General features: G+C 37.9%; 1 protein-coding gene across 2 annotated transcripts in view; it reads left to right on the top strand.

The window, feature by feature from the left end:
- LOC106662477 (laminin subunit gamma-1) overlaps positions 1-27,837 on the top strand; it is a 275,363-nt gene that overhangs the window by 173,902 nt on the left and 73,624 nt on the right. Inside the window, exon 1 of one of the 2 annotated variants that reach the window (XM_014386604.2) lies at positions 26,782-27,070. The exons of the other annotated variant lie outside the window; for it this stretch is intronic. Within the exon in view, the coding sequence (XP_014242090.1) occupies positions 26,989-27,070 (82 nt within the window). The 5' untranslated portion in view covers positions 26,782-26,988. Of the gene's footprint in view, positions 1-26,781; positions 27,071-27,837 lie in introns of those variants that run through there. 2 annotated transcript variants of the gene reach the window in all.

The following is a 27,837-nucleotide window of genomic DNA, read 5'->3' as shown; positions in this document are numbered from 1 at the left end:
AACCGAAAAGCCAGGGGCGATTTGTAAAAGTCGGCGACCGGCTTGATGTAACTTTGATTGTCTCCTTTACGGGCCTCCTGGAACCCGTTTCGGAGTCGTCATCATCATCCACCTGTGCCGTGTTTATACCTTTTAAATCCACTTTTTATCGAATTATACTCGCGGAATTTGTTAGTTTCACGAGTCGGACCGTTTGCCTCAAACACGAACCGACTACAATTATCATATTTCTCGACGGGATGTAGGACAGGTGTGTTGCTTAATAGAGAGAAAAAAAAGTCCGAAAGCAAAGAACAAAGGAATAAAAATTTGCCGAACGGATTTAGATCGGGTTCATTCAATAAGTCTTGCTAGACCGTAACATCACTCTCAATTGAAACGACAACTAGGTTTCTCACTCACTAAAAAATTCTCCTTAAACGGCTATTACCACAAGTAAAGTCTAACCTCCTCCCCGATCATCAGTTTGGCTTCCGCCCCCACCATTCCACAGTCCAGCAAGTGTTTCGCGTTGTTGACCGTATATCCTCCTCCCTCGAGCGCAAAGAATGGGAGCTTTCCTTGATGCGGCACAAGCGTTTGACCGCGTGTGGCACAGGGGACTCCTGTACAAACTAAAGCGTGTCCTTCCAAATACTCTTTACCTAATCCTCCGCTCTTACCTAACAGAGCGGTTCTTTCGGGTCCGACAAGGATCAGATTACTCCGAATACTGCTCTCTGGACGCGGGAGTACCGCAGGGCAGTGTGCTCGGACCAATCCTCTTCATCCTTTATACTGGAGATCTTCCCACTAAACCTACCACACGACTTGCATCCTTCGCCGATGATACAGCCGTACTATCCTCCAGTTCCGATCCTGCGGTTGCTTCGGAAGATCTGCAGGAACATATCTCATGTATAGCAGATTGGTGTAGACAATGGAAAATGAAGACAAACGAAAGCAAGAGCGTCCATGTCACATTTACACTCCGAAGCAAACCTCCTCTCACTATATACTCCAATAACGTCCCCATCCCCAAATCCGACTGCGTTCGCTACCTTGGGTTCCACCTAGATTCACGACTAACGTGGAATCAACATACACGACTGACACGACAAAACCTAAACAGACGGTATGGTCTACTGCACAGACTTATAGGACGACAGTCTAAACTATCGACAAAAAACAAACTTACAATTTACAAAACATTACTACAACCGATTTGGACGTACGGGATAGAACTGTGGGGAACCGCTAAACCTTCCAATATCCAGCGCCTCCAATCCTTTCAATCTAAAGTCCTCAGATCCATTATAAATGCTCCTTATTATGTCTCCAATGCTACCCTCCACAACGACCTTCAAATTCCTTATATCCAAAAATTTATTCCCCAAAAATTTACCANATAGCACGGACTATTTTCTCCCCTCAATGTAAATAGTTGTACATATATAGTTGTTCATGTATCCGCAAATTACATGTTGTAAATAATAATTACAGATTGTAATTAAAAAAAAGGTTTCTCACTGTTTTACCTATTTATTAGGTATAGATAGATGACCTATTTAATTGTCAATAAACTTAGTTTAACTAGTCTAGTTACTTCCGTTTTAATTCCGGACGAAATTGTCATACATATTTACTCTTTGAAGCCTACATGGGATGAACCTGTTATTGTTTTTGTGGGTCTACTTTATCTTCGCTGCTTTGAAATACCCACCACTGTCTTTCGCTGTTAGGTTTTTCTTCATGATCGATGACGACAAGAATATCCCACAAAAAAGCTTATAACAGAACGAAGCACTAGGCGTAGATAAATATGACAATTTCATCATTCCTTCCCCCGTCAACAAGGAATGTCAGTACAACTAACAACTCTGGGCGGGGTTTGGTTGGTCAAGATTATAAGAAGGGTGAGGAAAAACACTGAAGATGACGAATAGTCGAAACACGTTCCATAAAGACCGAAGCAGAGTAGGCAGACCAAAGTACAATTTCATCATCGTGCCCACGTCAAGAAAGTTCATAACAGTGCCTTTTCAATAAAACAACAGTGACGTCTAGTCAGGGTTATAAGCAGGACGAGGTAAGACAATTTGCAAAAATAACCACTACTGAAAGTGTCAAAATGCCGAAACACGCCTAGTAGACAAGAAAACATGAAAGGTGGACCGCGGACCATAATGATCGGCAATGTCTATAGGTTCAGCACGCATTATTCTTGGAGGGATAAAACAGTAGCTTGGTCGTTTTCGATCATTCTGTCCGTCTATCTTGCTGCTTTGTAAACCATTTTACAGACACAAATATCTCAGAATGTTACATGCCAAATGGCGTCTGACACTCCTAAGCAGTTTCGTTCCGCCCACATGAACGAAAATGTAACTATAGCCTTTTTTATTATAAAAGGCGATCAACCGCTTTGGGTCATTTTCCGCCTTAAAAAATTTCAAGCTGGGTGGTGAGTGGGCCACAGCTCAGGAACCCCCCAATAGCGGGAACCAGGGCCCCGGCAGCATCACACGCTCCGGACACCCCCCCACAACCTACACCAGATGGGCACCCAAACCGCAACCCAAGACACCACTCAACATTGAGTGGATTACAGATTATTGCATACTGAACTTGAATGATTTTTTATTAAATTATTATATTATTTTATCTTTATATTTCCGAAATTAGTTTAGTTGTTTTAAGGAAAGTTACTAGTTTGTTTATTTGGTCGAAGTCATCACCAAGCGAGTCTTTGAGATTGGTTGGAATTTCCAACCGATGTCTTTCTGCTACATATTTTTTGCAATTTGTCAAAATGTGTTTCACTGTTATTCTTTCTGTGCAAACATCACAAAGCGGAGTCTCTTTTTTTGCCATGAGATAAGAATGAGTAAGCCTACAATGACCAATCCTGAGCCTAGCAAGGACAACTTCTTCATGCCTGGAACCTCTGTGAGATGAGGCCCAAGGTTTTACACTGTTTTTTATCTCCCTAAGTTTGACATTAGAAGTCGTTTCCCACTCCGTTTGCCATAACTGTCAAGACTTTCTTTTATGCCAAGCTGCCACATCGGATTTGGTGTTTTTGTAATTTTAACTCCATTAAGGATAGCCTGTTTTGCCAAATGGTCCACCTTCCCATTGCCAAATATTCCGCAATGTCCAGGAATCCACAAGAAAACTACACTATTTCCCTGATTTTGCATAGATTCAATGGTAAATAGGATGTCTTGTATCAACGGATGTACAGAAAAGTTGTTTTTAAGTGCCAATAGCGCTGACAAAGAGTCAGTACAGATGACAATCGTTTCCCTGAATGGAGCTAATGTAGTTAAGCATCTTGCTATTGCTATAATCTCAGCAGTATAGCTGCTACATATAGGTAGGGTAAACATATATTGTGCCTTATTATTATAAGTGAAAAAAGCAGCACCTGTCCCTATATCATTTTTTGAGCCATCTGTAAAACATAGTGTGGGATTCGAAAATATATCTATTGTTTTATAAAATTCTTGACTGTACACGTAGGTGGGAGTACTCTTCTTAGAAAATGTAGTGAGGTCTAAGCATAGGCTTTGGAAGCAGCCAGGGAGGTTTAGGTGAAATTCCAATTTTATGGAGAGGGGGGATCGTAGCATTTATTAATTGTAAATGAGCAGCCACTCTAGATGGAAAATGCTTTCTTTTAAGCGTAGGGTATCTTCAAACAGAATAGAGTTTTCACTTGGAAAAAGGGACACTAGAGGATGGGAAGGGCATGAGAGAATTTTAACTGGAAAGTTCAAGTCAAGTCTTAATCTTCGATGTTTGAGGGGCAATTCTCAATCTTCAGCATGCACACTAACAGATGGACTAGATCTAAATGCACCTATGGCTAGACGCAAACCTGTATTTTGTATCGGTTCAATCATGGACAATGTTCTGTCACTAGCAGAGCCGTATGCACAACTCCCATAGTCCAGTTTAGAGCAAATGAGACATCGGTAGATTCTTAGCATGCTAGCTCTATCAGCACCCCATGTCGTTCCACTAATAATTCTGAGAAAATTGATGGAATTCGAGCATTGTGCTTTCAGTGTTTTCAGATGTTTAGACCAGTAGTAAAGGCAAAAAAACCCTCCACTGACACACAGGGTGACCAAACTACAGGACAAACACTTTTTACCTTTCAGGAACATAAAAGGCGGATCAGACTGAACTCAAATCAGGTTAACCAAGCACTGAAAATGGCTGAATGCCGAAACGCGCCTGACCAACTATCGATGTTAGGAAGACCAGTACGTTTGGAAAATACCAAATTAAAAGGAGATATGTTTCGAGGGATAACGTTTCGGTATGCTTGTAAAAAACCCTTTTTCGATAACAGCAATGCGAATAGAAACGCCTCTCGATTTTTAGTTGGACGAGATAAATCTGTCGGATTGTCAACCGTCCTTAAAGATCGGCTAAGTGCTATTTTCTGTCGATTTCAATTAATCTTTTCTTCCTGTCGATGGGGGTTCACATGCCTCGGGCCTTTTACGGCACCTCACGTCCTCTTTAACTCAGGACTTAATTGCTCGTAAATCGGGGGGAAAAATGGCCGAACAATAGGCGGCTCTTTCCAGGACTCCCTGGATTGTCCAAAATTGGTTTTTTCCCTTTGTTATTCCTTGGGGTCGGGTATCAGAAGATTTTTCCCTCACGGCCCAGTACTGGAAACTATTACTGTTATATTATTCAATTGGTCATAAAAACGACCACACTGGTTAAATAGTAGTGCTTCAAATCCATTAAAACAAAGACTTACGAGCATCTGAAAAGCTCTACTTCTAAAGTGCTCATATATCTTCAGTTTATCCCGCGAATCCAAATGGGCGAGGACTACAGCTCAATTTATCGTCCAGTTTTTTTCAGCTGTGTCTGTTTTCTTTGGTTGGTATGACGGTGATGAGAAAATTATGTGTCATGGAAAACAAAATGTAAGTTTTCCTTTTGGTGACTGCTTTTAACTCAGGAGGAAGAAAAAATATTTAAAAAAAAAACATTAAAAAGGAAGAGAACGTATCAATGATCTGAACAAATCGTTCATACAAGTCAAACATCGAAAGCTCACAAATATACTTAGCGTAAGCATTAAGTGCCTGAATATCCCATGAGTTAACAATAATAATAAACAGCTAGGTTTAATTAAACACTTATGCTTATTTTTATTTTTTTTACGAGGGTTCGCAACAGCAGAGGTCGTATAAACCCTCAGGGTGCCGGTTTTTTTTAACAAAAAGCACATTTGCAAGTATGTCGGGTTGGAATGCAGGGCCGCTGGATTCGAACCCGGGACCTTTACCTTACTGTGATGAACGCCGTGATCACGCCTAAACCGTTGCGGCCACCGACGCCCCCTTTTATGCTTATTGTTACATGAGATTCCTACATTTCTCAACTAGTAAAATAGTAAATAATTGAGTTAAGAGATTTCTTCTTGAGGTCTTTGGTGTAATGAACTTGATATATCGTTTCCGATCATTTTGGTTACTTATCCAGATTGTTTTGGACTGTCAGACACCTTTTTTTTTACAGTTGATTCGGGTCGCTTTTATATTTATTCATTTAAACGGGCCGCAAATCTTTTTTATACAATAATACAATAATTCAGTACAATCCTTTTTAAAAAGATAGTTCCTACTCACAGTAAGTTGTTTAGCAACGATCCGGATTTCGAGCCTTTTAGCTCATCATCAGGTTGAAGGACTTCTACAACCACGTCTCTCGACATGAATTGCCAAAGTGAACCCGCTGATACCCCCGCCAAAGCGACGTTCCAATTAGCAGCTGATTTTTTTAATGGCGCTCAATTTGAACGTGCGGACGCGGAAATTCTAAAATAAATATTATACTAGTAAATACTTAATAATATTAAATTACAACAAAAATAATAACAATTAAAATAATTAGTTTAATTATTTGGATGTTTGATATTATTTATGTACATATTGAAAATGGGAGGTAGATCAAAATCTGTTATATTATTAATGCATTTATCACCATGTTCAATTTTACATTTTTTAATTTCAAATTTCTCAAACCAATCTAATTCTTTCCCTTTGTTGAAACTATGTAACACTCTTGTATTTAGATTTGAATTGAAATTATGTTTTGTTTCTTTTAGATGGTCCTTAAATTCCGAAAATTTGCTCGATTTAGGCAAGTGTTCTTTTACTCTTATCGTATCTTTTTAAACTAAAAATCTTTTTAAACGGAACTATCTTTTTAAAAAGGATTGAACACCACACTCACGCCATCATTTTTCATTTCTAATAATTCAGTACTGTACGTTATAATGTCCAAAATACAAGGGACAAATCAGTTATTTTCCATCTACTAGTCAAGTCTGTCGAGTCAACATAATTCATCATAAAGCAGGTAATAAGGAATATTGATGTAAGAATAACTAAATTTCTGACCTATGGCTGAAAGATAAGTAACAGAGGCTTTTTTACAAGTATGGCCTAGATGATCCCGGAATGTCATGCTAGGATTCATAATAATCCATAAATCCAGCATTCTCTGCTTTCTATTTAGAGTGCATCATGTTTATTTTTGTGGAAAGTTATGGAACTTTTGTAATACTTAAGGGATAATTGATTTTTATCCCGCCAGATGGATAGCTTTTTCATATTTATATATTTTCTTACAAACTCCTAAATAATACGATCGATTGTCTGGAATTAATCAATTTGCTAAATTTCCATGTTCTACAATGTAACACCAAACAAAAAATATTATCGATGAGGTAGATTATCGACCTGCTGGAAACATGAAGTTTTTTCGGAGGATCTACGGAAGAGGTCAACAGAGAGAAAACTTCCTTTCGGTTTTCGCCGAGCTTTCGACAGTTTTTATACTGTCAACTTCAAGGCCTGTTTTATTATAATATTAAAAAAAAAAAAACAATTAAAACATGAATCAATTTTTGTACAATTTGTTTTTCATGTTTTAATTTTTTTTATATGTAATGAAACAGGCCCTGAAGATGACAGTATAAAAACTGTCGAAAGCTCGGCGAAAACCGAAAGATAGTTTTCTCTCTGTTGACCTCTTCCGTAGATCCTCCGAAAAAACTTCAAAAAATATTATTTTCAAAATCTAGTTATAATATAAATTTAGTCCGATTCCTGGACTCATGAAAACGAGTAATACTTCCTTTATATTGTGACCATTTTTACCTTTCCTTAAGTCAATTGAAACAATTTTTTTTGAAAATATTGATCTTGGCCATAGTGTTTGATTTGTTTATATATTTTTGTTATTTTAATTAAATTTTTATCCTTCCTTGTCACTCCCTTTTTTATTTGTTTATATATTTCTGTTGTTTAATTAATTTTTTATCATACATTCTCATTTTCTTTTTATTTGTTTATATATTTCTGTTGTTTAATAATTTTTTATCATTTCGTCTCGTCTTTTATATTTTTATGTGTATTATGATGATACAATATTTTATTTGCGGTTGTTATTGTCTTTGTCCATTTTTTGAATTATTGTTAAATGTATATTATTATTTATGTTTCAATTATTAATTATTACTTATATATAGTTTAAACTATTATAAAACTTGTAACTGGGAATATATACCCCTATAAATAAATAGATTGTTTTGAAGAACTAAGCAGACAGCAGGATAATTGATCGGCAAGTAAAGTTTTAAATCGTCAGTAGAAAGTACGAAAGAGCAATCCGTTAAGGAATAGGAAATATCATTATAAACAAAAATAATAATAAGGGTCCGAGAAGGGAGCCTTGAGGCACACCTAAAGCAACAGAGAGATGGACACTAAGAAGATTCCATTTTAACAAATTGTGATCTGTTACTCAAATAACCAATTCTAGTCGGTCATTTTTTCTTCTTTAATCTGTATAAAGTTTTAAATTGTTTGAGTTATTGAGCAATTTCGTGTTGAGCATTTTTGTCCGTACATTTCAAGGTGTTCAAATATGTCCATTTTCGTACACCGTGCGGTTATCTCTAGCTGACTTGTTGTCCGTCTTCGTCCCTCATAAGTTCTTTGCGTCTGTCTATTATTGTTCGTCCTGTCTGTCTAAGTTTTTTTGTGTTATTGTGAACTGGTATTTGCGGTTTTTATCTAGTGGTGTTGTAGTTGTTTTGCCTCGGGTGTTTTCTAACTGTGGTTGTTGTCCCAAGTGGAGTTTTTATGCTTAATTTGTTAAATAGAAATAAGCTCAAATAAAGTAAAAATCTTAAATTAGAATCTAGAAAGCTCCATATTCATTTTTACAACGATAAAGTGACTATTTAACTATAGGGGGTGTCGGTGGCCGCAACGGTTTAGGCGTTGACACGGCGCTCATCACTGTAAGGTAAAGGTCCCGGGTTCGAATCTAGCCGTCCTGCATTCGAACTCGACATACTTACAAATGGGCTTTTTTCAAAAACACCGGCACCCCGAGGGTTGATATAACGTCTGCTGTTGCGAACCCTCGTAAAAAAAAGAAAGAATATTGAAAAATTGACGTACTGCCTATAAAACAGTGTTGTAATATTCTACTTTTGGCGGTAATTTTCACATTGCGACACGGACGAGCAATAATTATCAGGTATGGAAAATCACTGGATTTGATATAAACATGATAAAAATCAATGTCTCAACAATCACCATGTTTGTTTTGACCTTTCGGTCACTTTGAGAGCAATGAAGGGCTGGGTTCCTCAGGGCGTCACTGTCAGGTGTTGTTTTTCTCCGTCGGAAAGCCACGTTCTACCGACAGATGCAACAATTAGGCGAGCACCTCTTTAATTATCACATTTCACGGTGCGACGGTGATCTTGATATGGGTGCCTCCGACAACTCCCACCGCCTCGAGAAATACGCTCGTTGATGTGCGTTATTAATGGTATTTGGTAGGGATCGGTTGTATAATACGCTTCTGACCCGACTATTACGCAAACCGTTAACTTATGGCTCGTTGAAAAATTTGTACAATTCGGAATACTTATTTTATTTGTAGAACGCACCTATGTCGAAAATGAACGTTCCGTGTTGTAAAAGTGCGCTGCAGATTTTCTTCCGGCTATTCTTCCTCTTTATATTTATCAGCCACTATGTATAAAATATAGAACAAGCAAATATGCTCCGAGAGGTAGCATGGCGTTAATTGGCTTGAATAATGGTCTACAATGATACCGTCGCGAGCGAACCAGCTGATAAAGCGTCTATGCGCGATAAACTGATATGAAAGTAAAATGAGTTATACATAATTTTTTTCTTTAGAACTTCTGTCACATTGAAGATGGTGCAATAACGAATTGGTTCATAATGATCGGTAGCTACAACAAAATGCAAATTTGACAGCACTTGCTGGTCTAAACTTTCAAATAAAACAATGCTATAACATTATAATTGTAGAACATTTTATTTTCCAAGTTGTTTGTAAATAATCTTTCTCTAAATTTACTGTTTCTATATTAATTTAATCTTTCTACCATAATTACTGATGGGTATCCAGTGGATGATTGATCATCTGGTCATCTTGTAACGTTCCTTTTCGAGATGTCCAGGTGGGTGAATTTTATTTTCTGCCTTTTACTATAATTTTATTGTTCGGTATAAAATTGGTCATGCAACTTAGACGTTGTTCGTTTACGATCCGTGGTCTGCGCACCTCCAGTAGGTTTAGCGTATCGCCTCGCCCGCCTTGTAATCCTGACTAGTCAAACTAATCTCACAGTTGTAGTATTGAAGGGTCTGAAAAAGCTATTGCGATGGGCAAGGTGAAATCCTGTAGATTGGGCGTTTGCGATCAACCTGGTCTGAGCATCTTCAGTAGGTTTAGCGAATTGACTCGCCCGCCTTGTAACCCTGACTAGTCAAACTACTCTCACAGTTGTAGTATTGAAGGGTCTGAAAAAGCTATTGCAAAATTACTTCCTGAGGAGGTCGAGGTGAAATCCTGTGGATTGGGCGTTTGAGATCATCCTGGTCTGCGCATCTTCAGTAGGTTTAGCGTATTGACTCGCCCGCCTTGTAACCCTGACTAGTTGAACTACTCTCACAGTTGTAGTATTGAAGGGTCTGTAAAAGCTATTGCGAAATTACTTCCTGAGGTGGTCGAGGTGATACCCTGTGGATTGGGTGTTTGCGATCAACCTGGTCTGCGCATCTTCAGTAAGTTTAGCGTATTGACTCGCCCGCCTTGTAACCCTGACTAGTCAAACTACTCTCACAGTTACGTATTGAAGGGCCTGAAAAAGCTATTGTGAAATTACTTCCTGAGGTGGTCGAGGTGAAATCCTGTGGATTGGGCGTTTGCGATCAACCTGGTCTGTGCATCTTCAGTTGGTTTAACGTATCGCCTCGCCCGCCTTGTAACCCTGACTAGTGAAACTACTCTTACAGTATTGGCTTTGGTGTTTCCGAACAACCTGGACTGTGCATCTTCAGTTGTGGGTTTGTTTTCTTGCCTCACCCTTCTTTTGGCTCTGACTAGTCTTAACTAAATCAAAATGTTGATGTAAATATTAATTAGGGATCTTCATCTTGAGGTCTGCAAAGTGATGAAATTTTAACTTTGTCGATTCAGATAATTTTGGTTTGTCTTTTTTCGATCGTTTTTGTAGAATTTTCATGTAGGTCAACGTCTTGAGAGATGATGTTGCAGAATGAAACTGTAATATCTCTCCTCACACAAAGCAAACACAGCAAGAACAGGATGATCGTAAACCAAATTTCTAGCATTTCTAAATTCTTACGGATCTTCCCTCTACTAGAACTGTATTGATATTTTTCCTATTTAACACATATGAAAATCAAAGGTTAATAGTCAATAAACAATTTTTTTTAAATACAGCATCTTTTTGTTAATCATGCTGTCTTTCAATGACCAAAGAAGAAAAAATATTTTGGTTCAAGAGGAAAATAAGACTTAACTTTAATACAATACGCCATTCTATCGCCTGGGGGAACATGGCAGATTACAAAAAAAAGAAGAACTTAAAGACATCTTTAAAACCTTATCGCTCATAAATAAAGGAAATGCCAGGGGGAAACTTAATAATGACGTATTTTACGATATCGTGCAGGTCACGTCGATACGTCTCAATTCTTCTAACTTCATTTCGTAACATATCAAACATTAGTTATTGCTTCCTTGACAAATGTTTCCCCCTCATCCTTTCACCCTAATCGATCGGTCAATTACCATGTCCTTAATGGGTCCGCTACCGCTTTTAACCTGTCTTGTGAATGGTAACAACTGAAAATAACTACTTTAAAAACTTTTGGTATTTATGCTATAATTCGTGGTTTTTCGAGCGTATACCGGTTTGTTGAGCGATTAATTTTACTTTTCATTTCTTCTATGAACTGAATTTGTAGATATATGTATATGGCTCTGTAATGTCTGAATAATACAGACGAACATCGAACAACGAAAAGTTTTGCGATAAATCGTTGGCATTCTCACAAGCTGTCAGTCATGTTATGATAAAACTTATGTATCATCGTTCCTATAAGGTTGCACATGATTGCTCTTGAAGATGGGAATCCAGGATCTACAATGGAATTAGAGGTTTGTCGTGCATTAAGGAAAAAATGTAAAATTTAGTCTAGATCTAGATAAAATTCTCAACTAACAGAGTTTCAGGGATTCTTGGATTCTTGGGAATCAGCAGAAAAAACGCTGTGAGTTTTCTAGAATACTGAGGAGTGATGAATCTGTAGTTTGGTCGTTTCCGGTCATCCTAATCAATCTAACATTGCCATCTTCACTGGAGAGATTGTAGTCGTGCCTCACTGGTCTCATACTTTTGATTTGTAAACCTATCCATGATGATGAAGATGATGGTAATGAGGATACAAAGGCTGGATTATTATACCTTCCTAGTTCCCTAGTTCACTGCAATAGACTCAATCCTTCTTCTTAAATATCATTGTATCAGGTCATTGTCTGTCGCTGCTACAATGTCATTCCCGAGGGTTTTTCTGTGAGTTGGTTAAATCTCCATTGAGCTGTCGCTTGGTATTCGAAAATGATATGGGTGGCTGTTTCCCTTACCTCATTACATAATCGCAGATGGTGGATGTGGTCATCGTTGTGTATGCCCAGTTGTGTAGATGTCTTCTCAGATGCCAGTGACCGGTTTGTCGTCCTACCACTCCTTTCAGTTTAGCCCTCTCCAGTGGCAGCGGTGATTTTACCAGTCTTGGTAAGGGTTATTTCATCATAAGTTTACGATGTCCAGCCTTCTTTCTCAAGCCATTTCTCCAGTTTCCAACATACAATCCGTTGCAACCAGTGAAAGGATTGCCCCCTTTTATGGCTAGTTGGCTTGTTCATTTCCTTCTGTGCCTTCATGGCCGGGAACCTACTTGCGTTAATCTTCTTTTGTTTCCCAGAATCACTAGGAAATTTAGTCCAAGACACATTTGGTGCTAAAAGCATACGTGTTTAGTACCCTTATGGCTGCCTTTATATCTGAGAGTATGTAAATCTGTGCACCTTTTTATATTTTTCTTTATTCACTCATGGGCACAGAGTTGTATTGCATGAACTCAGCTGGAAAAATTGTTGGGGTTAATACAAGAGTCTTTGCTAGGGTTCGGCCCTTTTAACCCTTAATTCTCGTTCCATCTAAGATCCATCTGTGACTAGATTAAAGCCCTTTATATCGACTTAATTATTGTGTAGTAAAACAGCCTTTTATTTTTGAGAGGTATGTTGGTATGGTATGGTAGAAAAGGATACTAGGAAGCGGGGTTTGTGCTCCTCAGGCACTGAAGCCTTTTGGTTTATTGTACCTTCCTAGTTACTTAGTTAAGTGCAAGAGATTCAGTCCTTGGAAGTATCAGGTCATCGTCTGTCGCTACTACAATTTCATTCCCTAAGTTTTTTCGTATGTTAGGTTAAATCTTTAATGAGCTGTTGCTTCGCATTCGACGATGATATGAGTAGCTGTTTCCTCCTCATCTGCAGATGGGATCATAGTTGTATATGCCCAGTTGTGTAGATGTTTTCTCAGATGCCAGTGACCGGTTTGTCGTCCTATCACTCCTCTCAGTTTAGCCTTCTCCAGTTGCAGCTGTGATTTTGCCAGTCTTGGTGAGGATTGTTTCATCATAAGTTTACTGTGTCTAGAACCGCTAGAGTTTATCCACTTCTCCTTTCGCTTTGATCCATCCTGCGATGGAGGATTCTATTATTCTATTTATGCTATAATTCGTTGTTTTTCAAGCATATACTGGTTTGTGGAGTGATTAATTTTACTGATTGTTTACTTTTCATTTCCTCGAACAGTATTTTTGAATGTAAGTATATGTCTCTGTAGTTTCTGCACAATGCAGACAAACATCGTACGATCTGTTTGTGCATGTATGTTTTTCATTAATTTTAAAATTAAAAGATTTAGTTATAATTTGTTTTCAAAAGGTTACCCAACAAAACCAATAAAATTTATTGGACATTACTGATGTCAATAATAGATTTATTATTGTCAGACAGAACGTGAAAGCATTTTATGAGATATAATTTATGAGTTGAGATGAATATTCCTCATAAAGATAATTACAAAACTAATAAATTAATAAGCTTTCTGAATGGTTATTACTAGTGTCATTGTCAACAAGCGATCTAATATCATACCAATGTTCTGGTTTGATATATGGGCAGTTGAACATCTGTCTTTTTGGACATCGTCGGTGACCTAATGATGCGCCAGGATAATTTATTAAAATTTTCCAATGTCCTAAGTGAAATTTTAACTTGTTAAACTTTAAAAAAAGATGTCAAGCTTGTTTATAAAAGCTTAGGATTATATAGAAAGATGTTAAGTTGTAAAGATCATTTATTTAGGTGCATTGTGATCAGGCATTTGCAAGTTGAACAATAAGTTTGTTAACTGTGTAGGTAACAAAAAGAAACTAATTCGTCATGACTGCCCCTTAAAAGGTGGACTTCTTTGTCAGTCGCTTCATTAATGGTTAGATAGATGAAAGGAATAAATCTGTTCTTGTTTGTACCACGCCGTTTCAATAATGCCCATACCTAACAATGAGGTTTCGTTAGTGGCCAGATAGGGTGAAAATATATGGACTTCCGGTGGCCGGGATTTGATATAAAAACCGGTCACACATCATAACAAAAAATGGCCTTTTCCCCCTTGAAATTTATACACGGAGATGACAAAAAAAAATCCTAGTCGAATCGACGCTTGGCCTCCAGGACAACACGGACCTGTATAAGGAGATTTGTACGGTTTTTTGAAAAGAAAAAGCCCGATGGTGGAAAGTACGCCGTGGAACGTCATCCGTTGTTCCAGGCCCAAAAGAATCTTCCCCGGTTCGGAAGGCCGGGAAGAAAAAATATAATTACCCGCGTACGGGACACCGTTTTTGTTCCCTTCCAGAAAAATCCAGACAATTAAAATTGGGAAGGCACGACCGGACTTTGGACTTCGCGGCACCGAGTCCATTCGGCCTTATTTATGAGAACCTGTTTCTCAATCACGAAAATATTTGAAAGACTGTTTTTATAGTTTCAGTTACTTCCAATCTTCTATGCAGTTACTGTTCTCTTTTCTTCTAATTCAATCTCTGTAAAAATGCATAGTTATTGAGATGTTTACCTCTCTGCATGATTCTTTCGTGTTGTAACAGTAAACAATGCTTTCTTTACTTCCTTTATTTACTTTTGTATTGATTAATCCCATTTGAACAAAAAGACCATTGCCATTCTTTTCTGCTACGCCTAAAGATCGCTTTTAGTTAATCGTTTTCCCTTCGTCGATTTCATTTGATATTATTTTTATTCTTAAACCTTTTTCAATGGCAGTCAAGCATTTGAGTGAGTATGACAGTATGAGGGCCATAACGTTATTAGAGGAATAGGAGGATACAGATAGGGCGAAGTCGCCAGGAGACTGAGTGTAAGTCACTCTACACTAGGAAGGGTTCTTTGGCGCTTTAGTGAAACACGCTTTCACACAAGAAGGCCTGGACAGGTCGACCTCGGTCTACAGACGATAGATTCATCAATCATGAGGCTGTACGAAACAGCATTCCTTCATTGTTTCCTGAGACCCTTCCCAACCCTTGGTTACAAGGGGGGGTGTCCGGGAGCAAAATAATGGTGCAGCCCTGAGGGCTTGGCAACCTCTCTAAAGCTGTAATCGTGTCGGCATGGGGCGCGGGTGCTTTTTCAGAGGCACACGTGGGTTAGGGTACCAGATCCTGTATGCATAGACGGGGGATGGTGCATAACCATCTGTACTACGGGGTAACAGAAATGTTCCAAAGGGTCAGCCCTTGTTACACTGGGAATGGACTCGTAGTTGGCCGTGACGAGACCCCTGGCGGGTACTTTGAGAAGAGACTGTCTTCTATGTGTGACCTTCGCACGAAACTTGCGCATGACCATCGTTTTACACCCGGCCACACGGGATACGGCGGATCGGACGGCAGCGTATAAGCGTTGAGGACGCTATGATTATGCTGAAAAGTCCCTCGAATGAGTGAGTAGTGGCGAAGGGGAACGGGTAGTGAATCGGTTGCTCCTACTCGAGTATGCTATGCACGCAGGTGTAGGCTAAGCTCGATAGGAGGCGTTTACCGTAGGCGGTCTCCTCTAGGGGGTGGTTAGCAGTTCCATTTTAAACAAAACCGCGGCCGGAGCGGATCCTGTAGTTTCTACACTAGGGAAGCCCCACTACTCTGGGAGGTAGAGTGGCCTTCTCTACCTAGGGAGTGCGCGGGAGACCAGGCTGATGTATTTCGGCTTAGGTAGCCCTTTGCGTGCGGTATACGGTTCGATGCTTAATGCGGACCCGACCACTCGGAATGGGCAAGCGGAGAGCGAGGTTGTCTTGCCGCTCAGGGCTGAGCTGCCTCTACACCAATGCTGCGGCAGTAACACACTTCTATCATATGCCGAGGTGCGTCAGCTCTCATCTTGAGAATCAAAACGTCCGACTAAATGCTGGTTTCACCGAGCTTTCGGCACCTTATAGTGTCATCATCAGGGCTTTCCCAAGGATGAAGAAAACGATTAATATGGAAATGGTTATGGAGCACATGGCCAGCACAATACATTTTTGACGGTGCAAACAGACATCTCGCTAAAAATCCATATTACTAAAGGTCCAATATTTTTTCGTTCTGACTAGCAATTTATTTCAGGTATTTTTGTGATGACAGAGAATATTTACGTAAATTGCTTTTTTATATATTTAAAACTAAAATTACAGATGGCAGTCCAACCGGAAGCGACTGGGTTCGTCGCTCTCTCTCTCTCTTTCTCTCTCTCTCTCTCTCTCTCTCTCTCTCTCTCTCTTTTCTCTTTTCTCTTTCTCTCTCTCTCTCTCTCTCTTTTCTCTTTCTCTCTCTCTCTTGCTCACACACACACACGCACACACACACACACACACTCCCATTAATTTTTAATCCTTTGAACATAGTTTTTGTATATAGCTGTAATTTTAGTTTTAAATGTATAAAAAAGCAATTTTTGTAAATATTCTCAGTGATGACAAAAGTACCTGAAAGAAATTGCTAGTCAGAAGAAAAAATAGATGGACCTTTAGTCATATGGATTTTTAGCGAGATGTCTTCACCGTCAAAAATGTATTATGTTGGCCATGTGCTCCATAACCTGAAACCCAAAACGCTTGTTCAATAGTTTTCCACGTTAATCGTTTTCCTCATCCTTGGGAAAGCCCTGATGATGGCACTATAAGGTGCCGAAAGCTCGGTGAACCCAGCATTTTTTTCACCTGTCTAATGACCTCTACGAAGATTGTCATTGTGAAAAGTTAGTGTTGAATACACAGTAGGAGTGTTAATAAGATTTTGTTGACTTTGAATTGGAAGAAATTTATTTTTTGGGTGTTGTAAGGTTTATCCTCATAATTCTAGTCCTCATGTCCAAATCTGTTTCAGTATTGATTTGGAGATAATCAGTTTAGAATAGCTTTTGTTTAATTCCTGTCTTTTTATTTTTGGTTGTCAGTTCCAGGTGTGAAAATTGAACCCAAGGTAGTGGCGTAGTAGGTTTTAGAAATAGGAGTAATATAAAGGCATACAGTGTAAAGGGGTTTAACTTCGGATGGTAGATGTAACTTGAATGCATTTACATTTCATCTGACAAAGTTTCTCTGGATAGTCACTGGACGTGTGTCTGGAGCAAAATTGCGGGATCAGGAACAGAGGATTGCACGGCTGGGTCATCAGGTTGCAAAGAGGGTGGAGGGTGCAAAACAAAGGGCAGTACTCGGAGTAAATTAAAGTTAAAAATCAGCTCATATTCTAAAATAACCTTACTTTCTACTAAGCGGATGATAAAATAATGATTGGTGTTTCATCAAACTGATAAATGGATTAGTATTGTTAAATCTCCGTGCGGGTAATGAAAATTTTAATTGCTTTAACTTTTGGTTATTTAAGTGCATCTATAGAATAAGTAAATCGAACAGAAACCTGAATCCAGGTTGAAAAGTGATAGGGTTCGGGGTAGTCAGGTCCGCGTTGATCAAACCCCCGGGCAATTCTTAGACATAAAACCAATACATCTCATAGAATCCGTTCGATTCAATGGACAAGCCGTACGCAATTTATAACTAGTTTCATCTTTCTATAAGAGAGAACTGGTTTTCGCCTCACTGCCGGTGGAACTGAATGGCCGAAGGATCTTTTATTTGGATTTTCCCCTTTTACGATGTTAATCTCCGAGTCACGAGGGCCAGTTCCTGTTTTATAGATTGTTGTCAGCTGTTCACCTCCTGTTTTGCTTTAATGGTTCCGTTCAATACAAGATTGCGATATTACTTAAAGTCTGCCGGTTCGCATGTACAAATATATCATCGCCCATCGCGGAACTGTGGACTGTATGCGCTTCGTTTGACCTACCTCTATATTTTCTCTTTGACCTTTATTATGGAAAATAATCTTGCCAACTATCAGGTAAAATCAATAGTCATTCAAAAGAATAATTACTTTACTCACACTAATTAAATTTCCCGTTTTGTTATACGTTATTAAATAATCATCGTAATCATCATCACTCTCATAAAGGATTAAACTACCTCAAATGTTTCACTGATGGAAAAAATGTGCAAGGATTGCTCTTATTGAATAAAAATTCGTCTAATGTTATAGACTCGGCCTGAGATAGCGATTGACGGTGGCATTGAGTGAAAGTATGCAAACAAATAGCATAAATATTTGTAGGAATTGAATATTTTTATGGATAAGGAACCTAATAAACATGTTTTGGAAGGAAGATTTTGAGGTTTGCTCAAAATGCCTTCGTCATTTGCGTCCATCCTATTAATTTAAAAGTCATTTGACCTTCCAAAAGTTCATTTCTCTTTATCAGAATTCATATTGTTTTCTTTAGTAAACCTCGTCTCTTTTGTTTGTATTCCTTTCATTCGTACTCCCAATCTATCTACACATTTACCGATATTTCTAATTTTCTCTATATCTATGTATATACACATTACTTTCTTTCGTTCTATTCAACCCTCCCCTTTCTCACTCTCTTTCTCTCTCTCTCTCTCTCTCTCTCTCTCTCTCTCTCTCTCTTTCTCTCACTCTCTCTCTCTCTCACTATCTATATCTCTATCTTTCTATTCAACTTATCTTCTCTGTTTTTTTAACTACTTTTCTGTTCTCTGTTTCTTTATATGCATATCTTCTTTTCTATATTATCACCTATCTATATGTAGGAGAAATCTCTCCGTCTTCACGGGGTAATAAATGATCCATTTCACTTGGTTGTCTCTCTGTTTATTTATTTAAGTACAATTATGACGATGCTCTCGCTTTGAGGACAAAGGCACGACTGACTGACTGACTTTGTCCTTTGTTCTTCTTCTTCTTTGTGATCCACTCGTTGTCTCGACTATGTCACGACGTCACAGTTAGCCAGATACGTAACTGCATTCCATTTCATCTCCGACATATATATTCAGCTTGTCGATTCTTCACATTTTCTCTCCCACTCACTATCTCTCCCTCCCACTCACTCTCTCTCCCCCCACTCACTATCTCTCTCCCTCTCACTCTCTCTCTCTCTCTCCCACTCACTATCTCTCCCTCCCACTCACTCTCTCCCACTCACTATCTCTCCCTCCCACACACTCTCTCCCTCCCACTCACTATCTCTCACTCTCTCCTCTATATTTCGTCCCTCTTTCTCGGGCGAGAAGATAAATAGATGGCTAGATGGATCTCTATCTCTCAATTTATCAATCTATTTATATATCTATCTCACTCTCTCTCTTACTTTCTTTTTTTCTGTTTCTCTCTCTTATCTGCATTTATGATTTCATCCTCTTCTCACAATTGGTAATTTCTTTTTTCTCTTCTGATGACAAATTGTTCTATTTTTACATCTACATCGTTTATCTTCCTTTATTGATCAGTCTCTTTCTGTCCTTATTTTTTTTAGTATCGCGAAAGATTCCAATTTTTTAAGATTATTCTGTTTTCTGAATTGCCGTGTAAATCACTATTTTCAGTAAACTAAAGCTCGACGTTTTTACTATAAAATATAACGCCCAGGAGGAATACGAAAGGCATTTCGTCTCTGCGACGAGGAAAAGACTACCAAGATTCACTGATGCTCGGCAGCTCATGTTTCCCAGAAATGGGGGACGGAGATGAAATACCACTTCGTACCGTTACGAAGCAGCTGAGTTTTATGGTGCGCCCCGTTTCGAATGTTTTTTCCGCACATTTTTAGTTGAAGAAAAAAATGTCCAAGCCGATGTGACAACCGATCCGAGCAAAATTTCAGCTGCCGAGCATGTAAATCGACCGGAAACCCGCGTTCTCCATTGTGACGATGAGTATACCACATACATTAGTCAGCAGCTACTTTTGAATATTGGATTCTGTATTCTAGTGCAAAACTTCCCTGAGAATGATTATGTTTTATTACTGAACTCATGGAAATTCATACTCATTTTTTTTTTCAACGTTAAAGTGATATCATTGTTAAAGAAATAATTGGTCATTTTGTTGCTAGATGTTTTTAACACCTTTTTTTTTAATTTTTAATACTTAGGATTAAAGTTTATGCAGCGATTTATACATGAATGTCAATGAAGTTTACAGAAGAAGCCACAGATCGAAAAATCCACTTGGAATATGTTATTTTTTCGTTAGTACTATTAAGCAAGCAAAATACCTTTTATCTTTATGTTCTACGTTCTTCTATTAAACAATTTAACAATATTACAAATTAATTATTAATGTTTTAGCGGTCAATTGACCAAGATACTTCTTTCAAATAATTATTCTTTCTATGGCAATAATATAAAAAAGTAAGTGTCACGAGCGGGATTCGAACCCACGACCGTCGGCTAAACACGCCGCTGTTCTACCACTTGAGCGCTATCGTGACTTCGATCCTCTCGGACACCAACTCTCCAACACCATTGTCTCAAGTGATAGAGTGGCGGCGTATTTCGTGGGTTCGAATCCCGGTCGTGACACTATTTTATCTCAACGAAGACTTGACATTAAAAGGATGATTAATTGAAAGAAGTAACTTGTTCAATTGACCATAAAAACGTAAATGGATTAATATTTAATAAGTAAAAAAGAAGTATCACTTGACTAAACAGCTTCTCGTGCCCACTTTATAAGTCGCTGTGAATTCAATCATGATTACACGACATTTGAAAATGGCAAAAAGAGGGAAAATTCGAAAAGTTGTAGGTTGAGATGGAGAGCTGGAATCCGAGAGGATCGAAGTCACGTTAGCTCAAGTAGTAGAGCAGCGGCGTATTCTGCCGAAGGTCGTGGGTTCGAATCCCACTCGTGACACTAACTTTTTTCTTTTCAACCAATACCTTACAATAAAGATTAATGCACATTGCATAAAACTGAATGTAATAATTTTTGAAAGATCACAAGTTTCTACTCTAACATTACGGACATTACTGCACTCAGAAGACACATGTTAAGGCTAAATGTACACTCTACTACAGATTTTTTCGTTCTCTAAAAATTTATTATCCTAACAACTTAGAATCAGGCTAATTAATTTTAACAATTGGTAAACAAACAAATTTTAATTTGAAAAAGCCAAGTTCTAGCGGGGTTGTATAAAACAAAAAATCTTTTAATCCCTTTCTGGGCATTTCCTTGTACACCGAATACGACTAGATAGATCTTAGCTTTAAAAAAATAATAATAATAATTTCTGTACTAAAAATTAAAACCACAAACAAAATACAGCTATCTCTAAGATTTTATTTAATTGTAGTAATTTACGGTAAAACTGAGTTATGCGACTTTATATTTACACTTTATTTAAGGTCTTGGTTGACATAAAAAAAGCTAGTGTCACGAGCGGGATTCGAACCCGCGACCGTCGGCTGTACACGCCGCTGTGACAACCGCTTGTTCTATCGTGACTTCGACCGACTAGGGGTTCGAATCCCGTTCGTGTCACTAGTTTCTCATCTCAACCTTAGATAAAAAGTCTAATTAATTAAAATAATTAAATACGGTCAGTTATGCTACTAAACACATATATGGATTTATATTTAAAGTCATTTCTTTTTACAGAATTATTTATTGGTAGAGTCACTGGCAAAACGTAGAAGTAGTAAGAACAGTTCCAACAATACCAAGTACTACATAAACCAATTTTTTTGACCTGTTGAAAGAAATATTATGAATATTTAGCTATTTTAATAAATATATTTACTATTCGTAAATTCGATATGGCAGTAAAGAAATATTTGGGCTGAACGAATTTGTAAAGCGGATACAACTCTGTTTGCGCCTTATAAACAAAGACGTATTACTTAAGTTAAGTAATGAGTGGGCCGATCGGCGACAGTGTTGAGTCACAAAATAATGTAATGATCCCCTGTGGGTGTAAAGAGCGGTTCAGGGTCTCTTTTGTCTCATTTCTCTCCCTTTTTTTCCCTTCCACGGCCGGTTCCTCATCGGCTGTCACTAAAACCCTCCAGAAGTCTGGAATTCAATTACGTTTTACGACGGCGACATGCCCTTTGTCGTTAAGAAAGAGAGTCAATAATATACGACGGACAAGGTGAATCCCTCGTACCTGAGCGCCAGGGCTCAAAAGTACCGACGTGTTTACCCTTCAGCCTTTACATAACGGGCCCTGAAATTCTCCGGACTCGAAATAGGGAAAAACAGGATAGCACCTGTGAAAAAGCGGACCTTTACTTTTGACTTCGTCGGGAGAAAAATGGCCCGGTGAATTAGTCAAATGAAGCCCTAGCTGCGGTTAAGTTGAAGCTATTTCGAATTACACAAGCCCTCCCTAATCACTCGAACTGGCGGACCTATATTTAATCGTTTATCATCACGATTTTCCTTAATTCTTTCCCGTTGTGATGTTACCATAAACATCATTTTTCGGTGAACATTAAAGAGGACCCGCCAATTACTTTATTGTTTATTTATGCCTAAAATGTTTTCTTGTTTGGTAATGGCTCAGTTTTTACTTCAAAGTGGATGAAATTAAAGGCTTTCACCTTTCTGAGTTTTTTCTTTGTAATCTTGAAGAATGTAAACACGAAAGGAAATTATATCCATTAACACCGAAGTTCCCTCGTTGTCATTCTTCCTAATTTGGTATAATAAAGGAGTCGTCGGCAAACCCCGGTCCGTCTAGTCTCGCGACTACACGGCAAACTATCGAAAATTGATCGTCACTCCAAGCCAACGGAGCGGATTTTCGAGCAGAATTAAAATCCGCCGTCACCCCGACAAACCATATAAGGTAGTGACTTTCACCGTCGGGAATATTATGGCGCCCCTATATGGTAGATTAATGAAGTAATGGTCATGGCGATGCCATTAACTACATTTCAGTAGTCAAATGCTATCAAAAAGAATTGTTTCGCCAAATGTCAAAACGTTCAGAAAACCTTATGCCAGGTTTTTGGTTGAGATAAAAAAGTCAATGTCACGAGCGGGATTCGAACCCACGATCTTCGGCTTGATACGGCGCTGCTCTATCACTTAAGCTATCGTGACTTCGTTCCACTCGGACATCAACTTCCCATCCCAAAGAACCTTTCGAATTTTCTCTCCTTTTTGCCATTTTTCAAAGTTTTATCTCATCCAAAAACCTTACATAAAGGTTAATTGAAAGATGTTATTTGGTCAATCGGACCACGAAATAAAATGAATTCAGAACACCTCGACGCAGTTGTTAGTTTGTTGTTAGTCCTGACTCATTCAATACCGAATATTGCCAATTTCGAATTAGTGAAAACAAAAATAAATGATTATTTATAAAACTTCAGACAGAATGGGTACGAATAGTGAAAATTTTTGTGGGTCGATGAACTGCGAAAGTCTTTACTCACATAACTGAGTCAAAACGGTTTTAGCTTAATGACATGTTCAATAAACCTAAGTTACTTTCATAAATTTGTCAGTGAAATATGTTAAAAGTAAGTTTCGTAGCGAAAACTTGATAGTTTTCAAGTAAATCAACTAATCGCTATCATTTTATGGAAAAAAATTAAAAATGAGGAAATGCCGACATTTGTCTGACAGACAAAACAGCGAAGACAGGCGGATCAGGAAACGGCCAAACACATGTCTCTTCACACACCGGGCCGATGTAAACCCATAATCACAAAATATAGTTAAATTAACTAATTTCGTGGTCCGCTTGGCCAATTAATTATATTACAATTAATTAAGGTTTTTATTTGGGATAAAAGTCAATGGCACGAGCGGGATTCGAACCCACGACCTTCGGCTCAATACGCCGCTGCTCTACCACTTGAGCTATCGTGACTTCGATCCACTCGGACACCAACTTCTCATCTCAACCCCACCTTTTGAATTTTCCCTCCTTTTTGCCATTTTTCAAATGACGTGTAAGCGGATTGGATTCTCGACGACAAATAAAATGGCCACGGAGAGCTTTAATGAAGTATTCATTTTAAATAATTAAATTCACTAATTTCGTGGTCCGCTTGACCATTTAATTATATTACAATTAATTAAAGTTTTTATTTGAGATAAATTCGAATCGGGTTCGAATCCCGCTCGTGCCATTGACTTTTTTCTCTCAAATAAAAACCTTAATTAATCAAAATATAGTGTTCAATACCCCAAATGAAACAATAACTTAGTTGGTCTGGGTTATGAGCAGGTTGACGTAAATAAAAACCTACCAGTGAAGAAAACAGGCAAAACTGCGAAACTAAACGAACCAGGATGATTGGAAATGATCAAATTAAAATTAATATTCAAAATTTAATTTTAAAAAACACAAATGCGTTACTTTAATTAATCGTTATTTATTTGTTTAGTGAGATATCACGTCCAACAAAATTTAAAAAATAAATGGTTGGGTGTTGGCTGACTCGGAATGGGCTTTTGAATGGTCACCATGATTCGTTTTTGAAAAATCCAAGAATGAAAATTCGCATAGGCGTCTTTCCTTTGTTTGTCTAGCAGTCAAAACAGCGAGGATAGACGGACCAGGTCAATCGGAAATGACCACACTACAATATTTCACCTCACCGATTTCAACAAATAATTTCACAATAGCACATACTGGTCTTTCGATACTAATTTGGTTGGTCAGGGTTATAAGCAAGGTGAGGCAAGTTAACAAACCCACAACGATAAGATGGCGAAAAGCCAACGCTTGTCTTATAGTGAAAACAGCGAGGATAGACAAAATCGATGTATAATGGCCTAAAAAATTATAGTATTTATTTTCAAATAACCAAGGTCCAAAATTGTTCAATGGTAAGAATAAATTGTATTTGACATGTAGTAGCATTGAATCATGCTGTTTACCTCTATTTAAATACATGAAAAATGTTATTTTCAAAAAATACAAATGATTTTATTAAATGTTATTAATTAATTGAGTGAATAAGAAATTAAATCCAATTAATCAAACGGCGAATATTAGGATGGCGCGGAATTGATTTTTTGAAGGGAGACGTGGTTTGATTCATTTTTGAAAAATTCTAAAATGAAAAACAGCACTGACTTATTTCCACCATTAACACTTTCACTTTCAACATTCCAACCTGTTACAGTAGCATTTCACGCAATTTTTTATTTAAAATATAAAATCTTTCTCTTTCTATCTTTTTCTCTTTGTCTCTCTTTCTATATAAGTCTCCCTCCATATTTCTTAATATTCCTCAAAACTCTTACTTTTCTCTGTCAATCTCTATCTCATCTTCTCACTCTTTATCTCTCTCTCTCTCTCTCTCTCTCTCTCTCTCTCTCTCTCTCTCCCTCCCAGTCACTATCTCCCGCTCACTCTCTCTCTCTCCCTATCACTCTCTCTCTCTCTCCCACTCTCTCTCTCCCACTCTCTCTCTCTCTCCCACTCACTCTCTCTCTCCCTCTCACTCTCCCTCTCCCATTCACTCTCTCTCTCTTCCACTCACTATCTATCTCTCTTTCCCCCACTCTCTCTCACTCTCACACACTCACTATTTCTCCCTCCCACTCACTCTCTCTCCCACTCACTGTCTCTCCCTCCCACACTCTCTCTCGCCCCCCCTCTCTCTCTCCCTCCCAGTCACTGTCTCTCGCCCATTCTCTCTCTCTCTCTCCCTCTAACTCTCTCTCTCTCTCTCTCTCTCTCTCTCTCTCTCTCTCTCTCTCTCTCTCTCTCTCTCTCTCTCACTCTACCTCTCTTTTCCCTCTCTTCTAATTANCCCTCTCACTCTCTCTCCCCCTCTCACTCTCTCTCCCATTCCCTCTCTCTCTCTCTCTCTCTTCCACTCACTATCTCTATCTCGCACCCCCTCTCTCTCACTCTCTCTCTCTCTCTCTCTCTCTCTCTCTCTCTCTCTCTCTCTACCTACCTACCTATCTATTTATCTATCTATCTCTCTACCTATCTAGATTTATATTCTAGATTATCTTTATGATCTTCTAGATTTATGTTGGCAATTTATAATTCATGATTTGTACTGCATTATATAGAAAAGTTTTTTTTCTTTCACTTATTTAATTTTGTTAGTAATTTACTTTTTAATTGCTCAATTGTTATCTAAATTAGAATATTTATTTCAATATGCAATTTTAGATAATTTTTTTTACTTAGTTTATTTAATTTTTTTATGTAATTCAATGTAAAACAAATAGATGGAACATATTGACCACGAAATAAGGTTATTCCAATTAATTAATGTTTAATAAATTAGAAATAGAGTAAAATTAGTAACTTTTTATTTTACATTAGATGTAAGAATAGTCCTTGAGACCAAATCTTGTGTTGTTGATAAATAAAGCGTTCATAATCATTTATTTATATTCTTGATTATCTTTATTATCTTCTAGATTTTTATTGGAAATTTATAATTCATGATTTGTACTGAATTGTATTGTAAATTTTTTTTTCACTTATTTAATTTTATTAGTAATTTACTTTTTAATTGCTCAATTGTTATGTAAATTAGAATAATTAGGTAATTTTTTACTTAGTTTATTTAGTTTTTTTATCTATTTATCTGTTTGTCTATCTATCTATCTCACACACATTTTCACACGTCCTAATTACACAGATAATCATTGACAACATTTTATTTTTTAAGAAAGCTTTTAATTTGGTTTGTACAAACCCGGCTTGGTAATCTTCATCTAGAAAAACGGCATTCAGATGTTTTCGTTTTAGCTCAATAAGGCGGTTGGCCAGTTTTGATCCAATTTGTCTAATGACAATGCAAACAAATACAAGATGAACATATGGTTAACTTGAGGAACGTGAGGGGGGATCTTAAGACCCCTCCACACTTGGCCAGGTTGACTCAGTGCTTCTTTGGCTATCGTTCAGGTCGGAGCTGGCCGTCGACCAAAATAACAAAGACGACTCGTCGTAACCGACAAATATCAAATCTAGAGATATCGCATGGTCGTTAACCTCGCCCGTATGGTACAGGATCGAAAACCATGTAAACACACGGGGACTTAAAAAAATGCATCTTGCCATACTCGCATAAATAAACAATAGTGAGAAAACCGTGATTATGTGTTAAAAATGTTTGTCAGACTGTTACTGTGTTCCGTGGTCGTCGGAGCCACGAACTGGGACGGGATAACACCCTGGTTTTTCGATTCCAGTGAGTATCACCTGAATTATTTTTAAAGCTAAGGACCCCCGTGTGGCAGCCCTTCCGACACGGGCATCAGATAGAAGGGCCAAAGGGAAAAAAATATATTAAACCTGTTAATTACAACTATTCTCAGCCTACACCACGACTACCCTACAGATTTACATCCCAAATTCGATTCTCAGACTGACTTTTTATTGTTTTTTTCCTGGCGAGTTGTTTTTAATAGAGACAGAACAATTTGAAGCTTTTTATTGCTTTTATTCTTTGGTTTTATTACTGAACTTTAAAGTTTTAAAGGAACTCCATCTGAAGTGTAATGATGATAATAAACTTTTATACCTACTCCAAGTTAATTTCATTTAGATCTAGTCAGTGCTTTTTTAAAGATTCACGTTAAGTCCTTAATAGTTTAAAACATGCGAAAAAAAGTTTTTACACTTAATTATATTCACGACCGTGAGATTAAAAATGGATTTTACAACTTAAGCCCTTTGATCATCACAGTTTATCAGTATGCCTCGACGTTTTGCCGGCCTACTCGGCTTCTCGCCAAAGATTTTTTTGAAAAGCGGGTAAAATTTTTATAAGATGCTCTTCAGTCGTAGTAAATCCACAGGTTGAATGCAAGAAAACTTAACTAAGGACCAAACTCACTGATCCGCTTTTTAAATTTAAAACCCAAGCGATTTGTTCATTGAACATTGCAAATCAATCTTCTCATTAACAAACGGCCAAATTTGTCCTTTAATGGAACCCTGAAAAGATAATCGGCG

The sequence above is a fragment of the Cimex lectularius genome, unplaced genomic scaffold (genome assembly GCF_000648675.2).
Source record: "Cimex lectularius strain Harlan isolate CLEC.00 unplaced genomic scaffold, Clec_2.1 scaffold1, whole genome shotgun sequence".
In the NCBI taxonomy this organism is placed as follows: domain Eukaryota; kingdom Metazoa; phylum Arthropoda; class Insecta; order Hemiptera; family Cimicidae; genus Cimex; species Cimex lectularius.
Note: the sequence above shows the minus strand (reverse complement) of the source record. Positions and strands in the feature narration are given on the sequence as shown.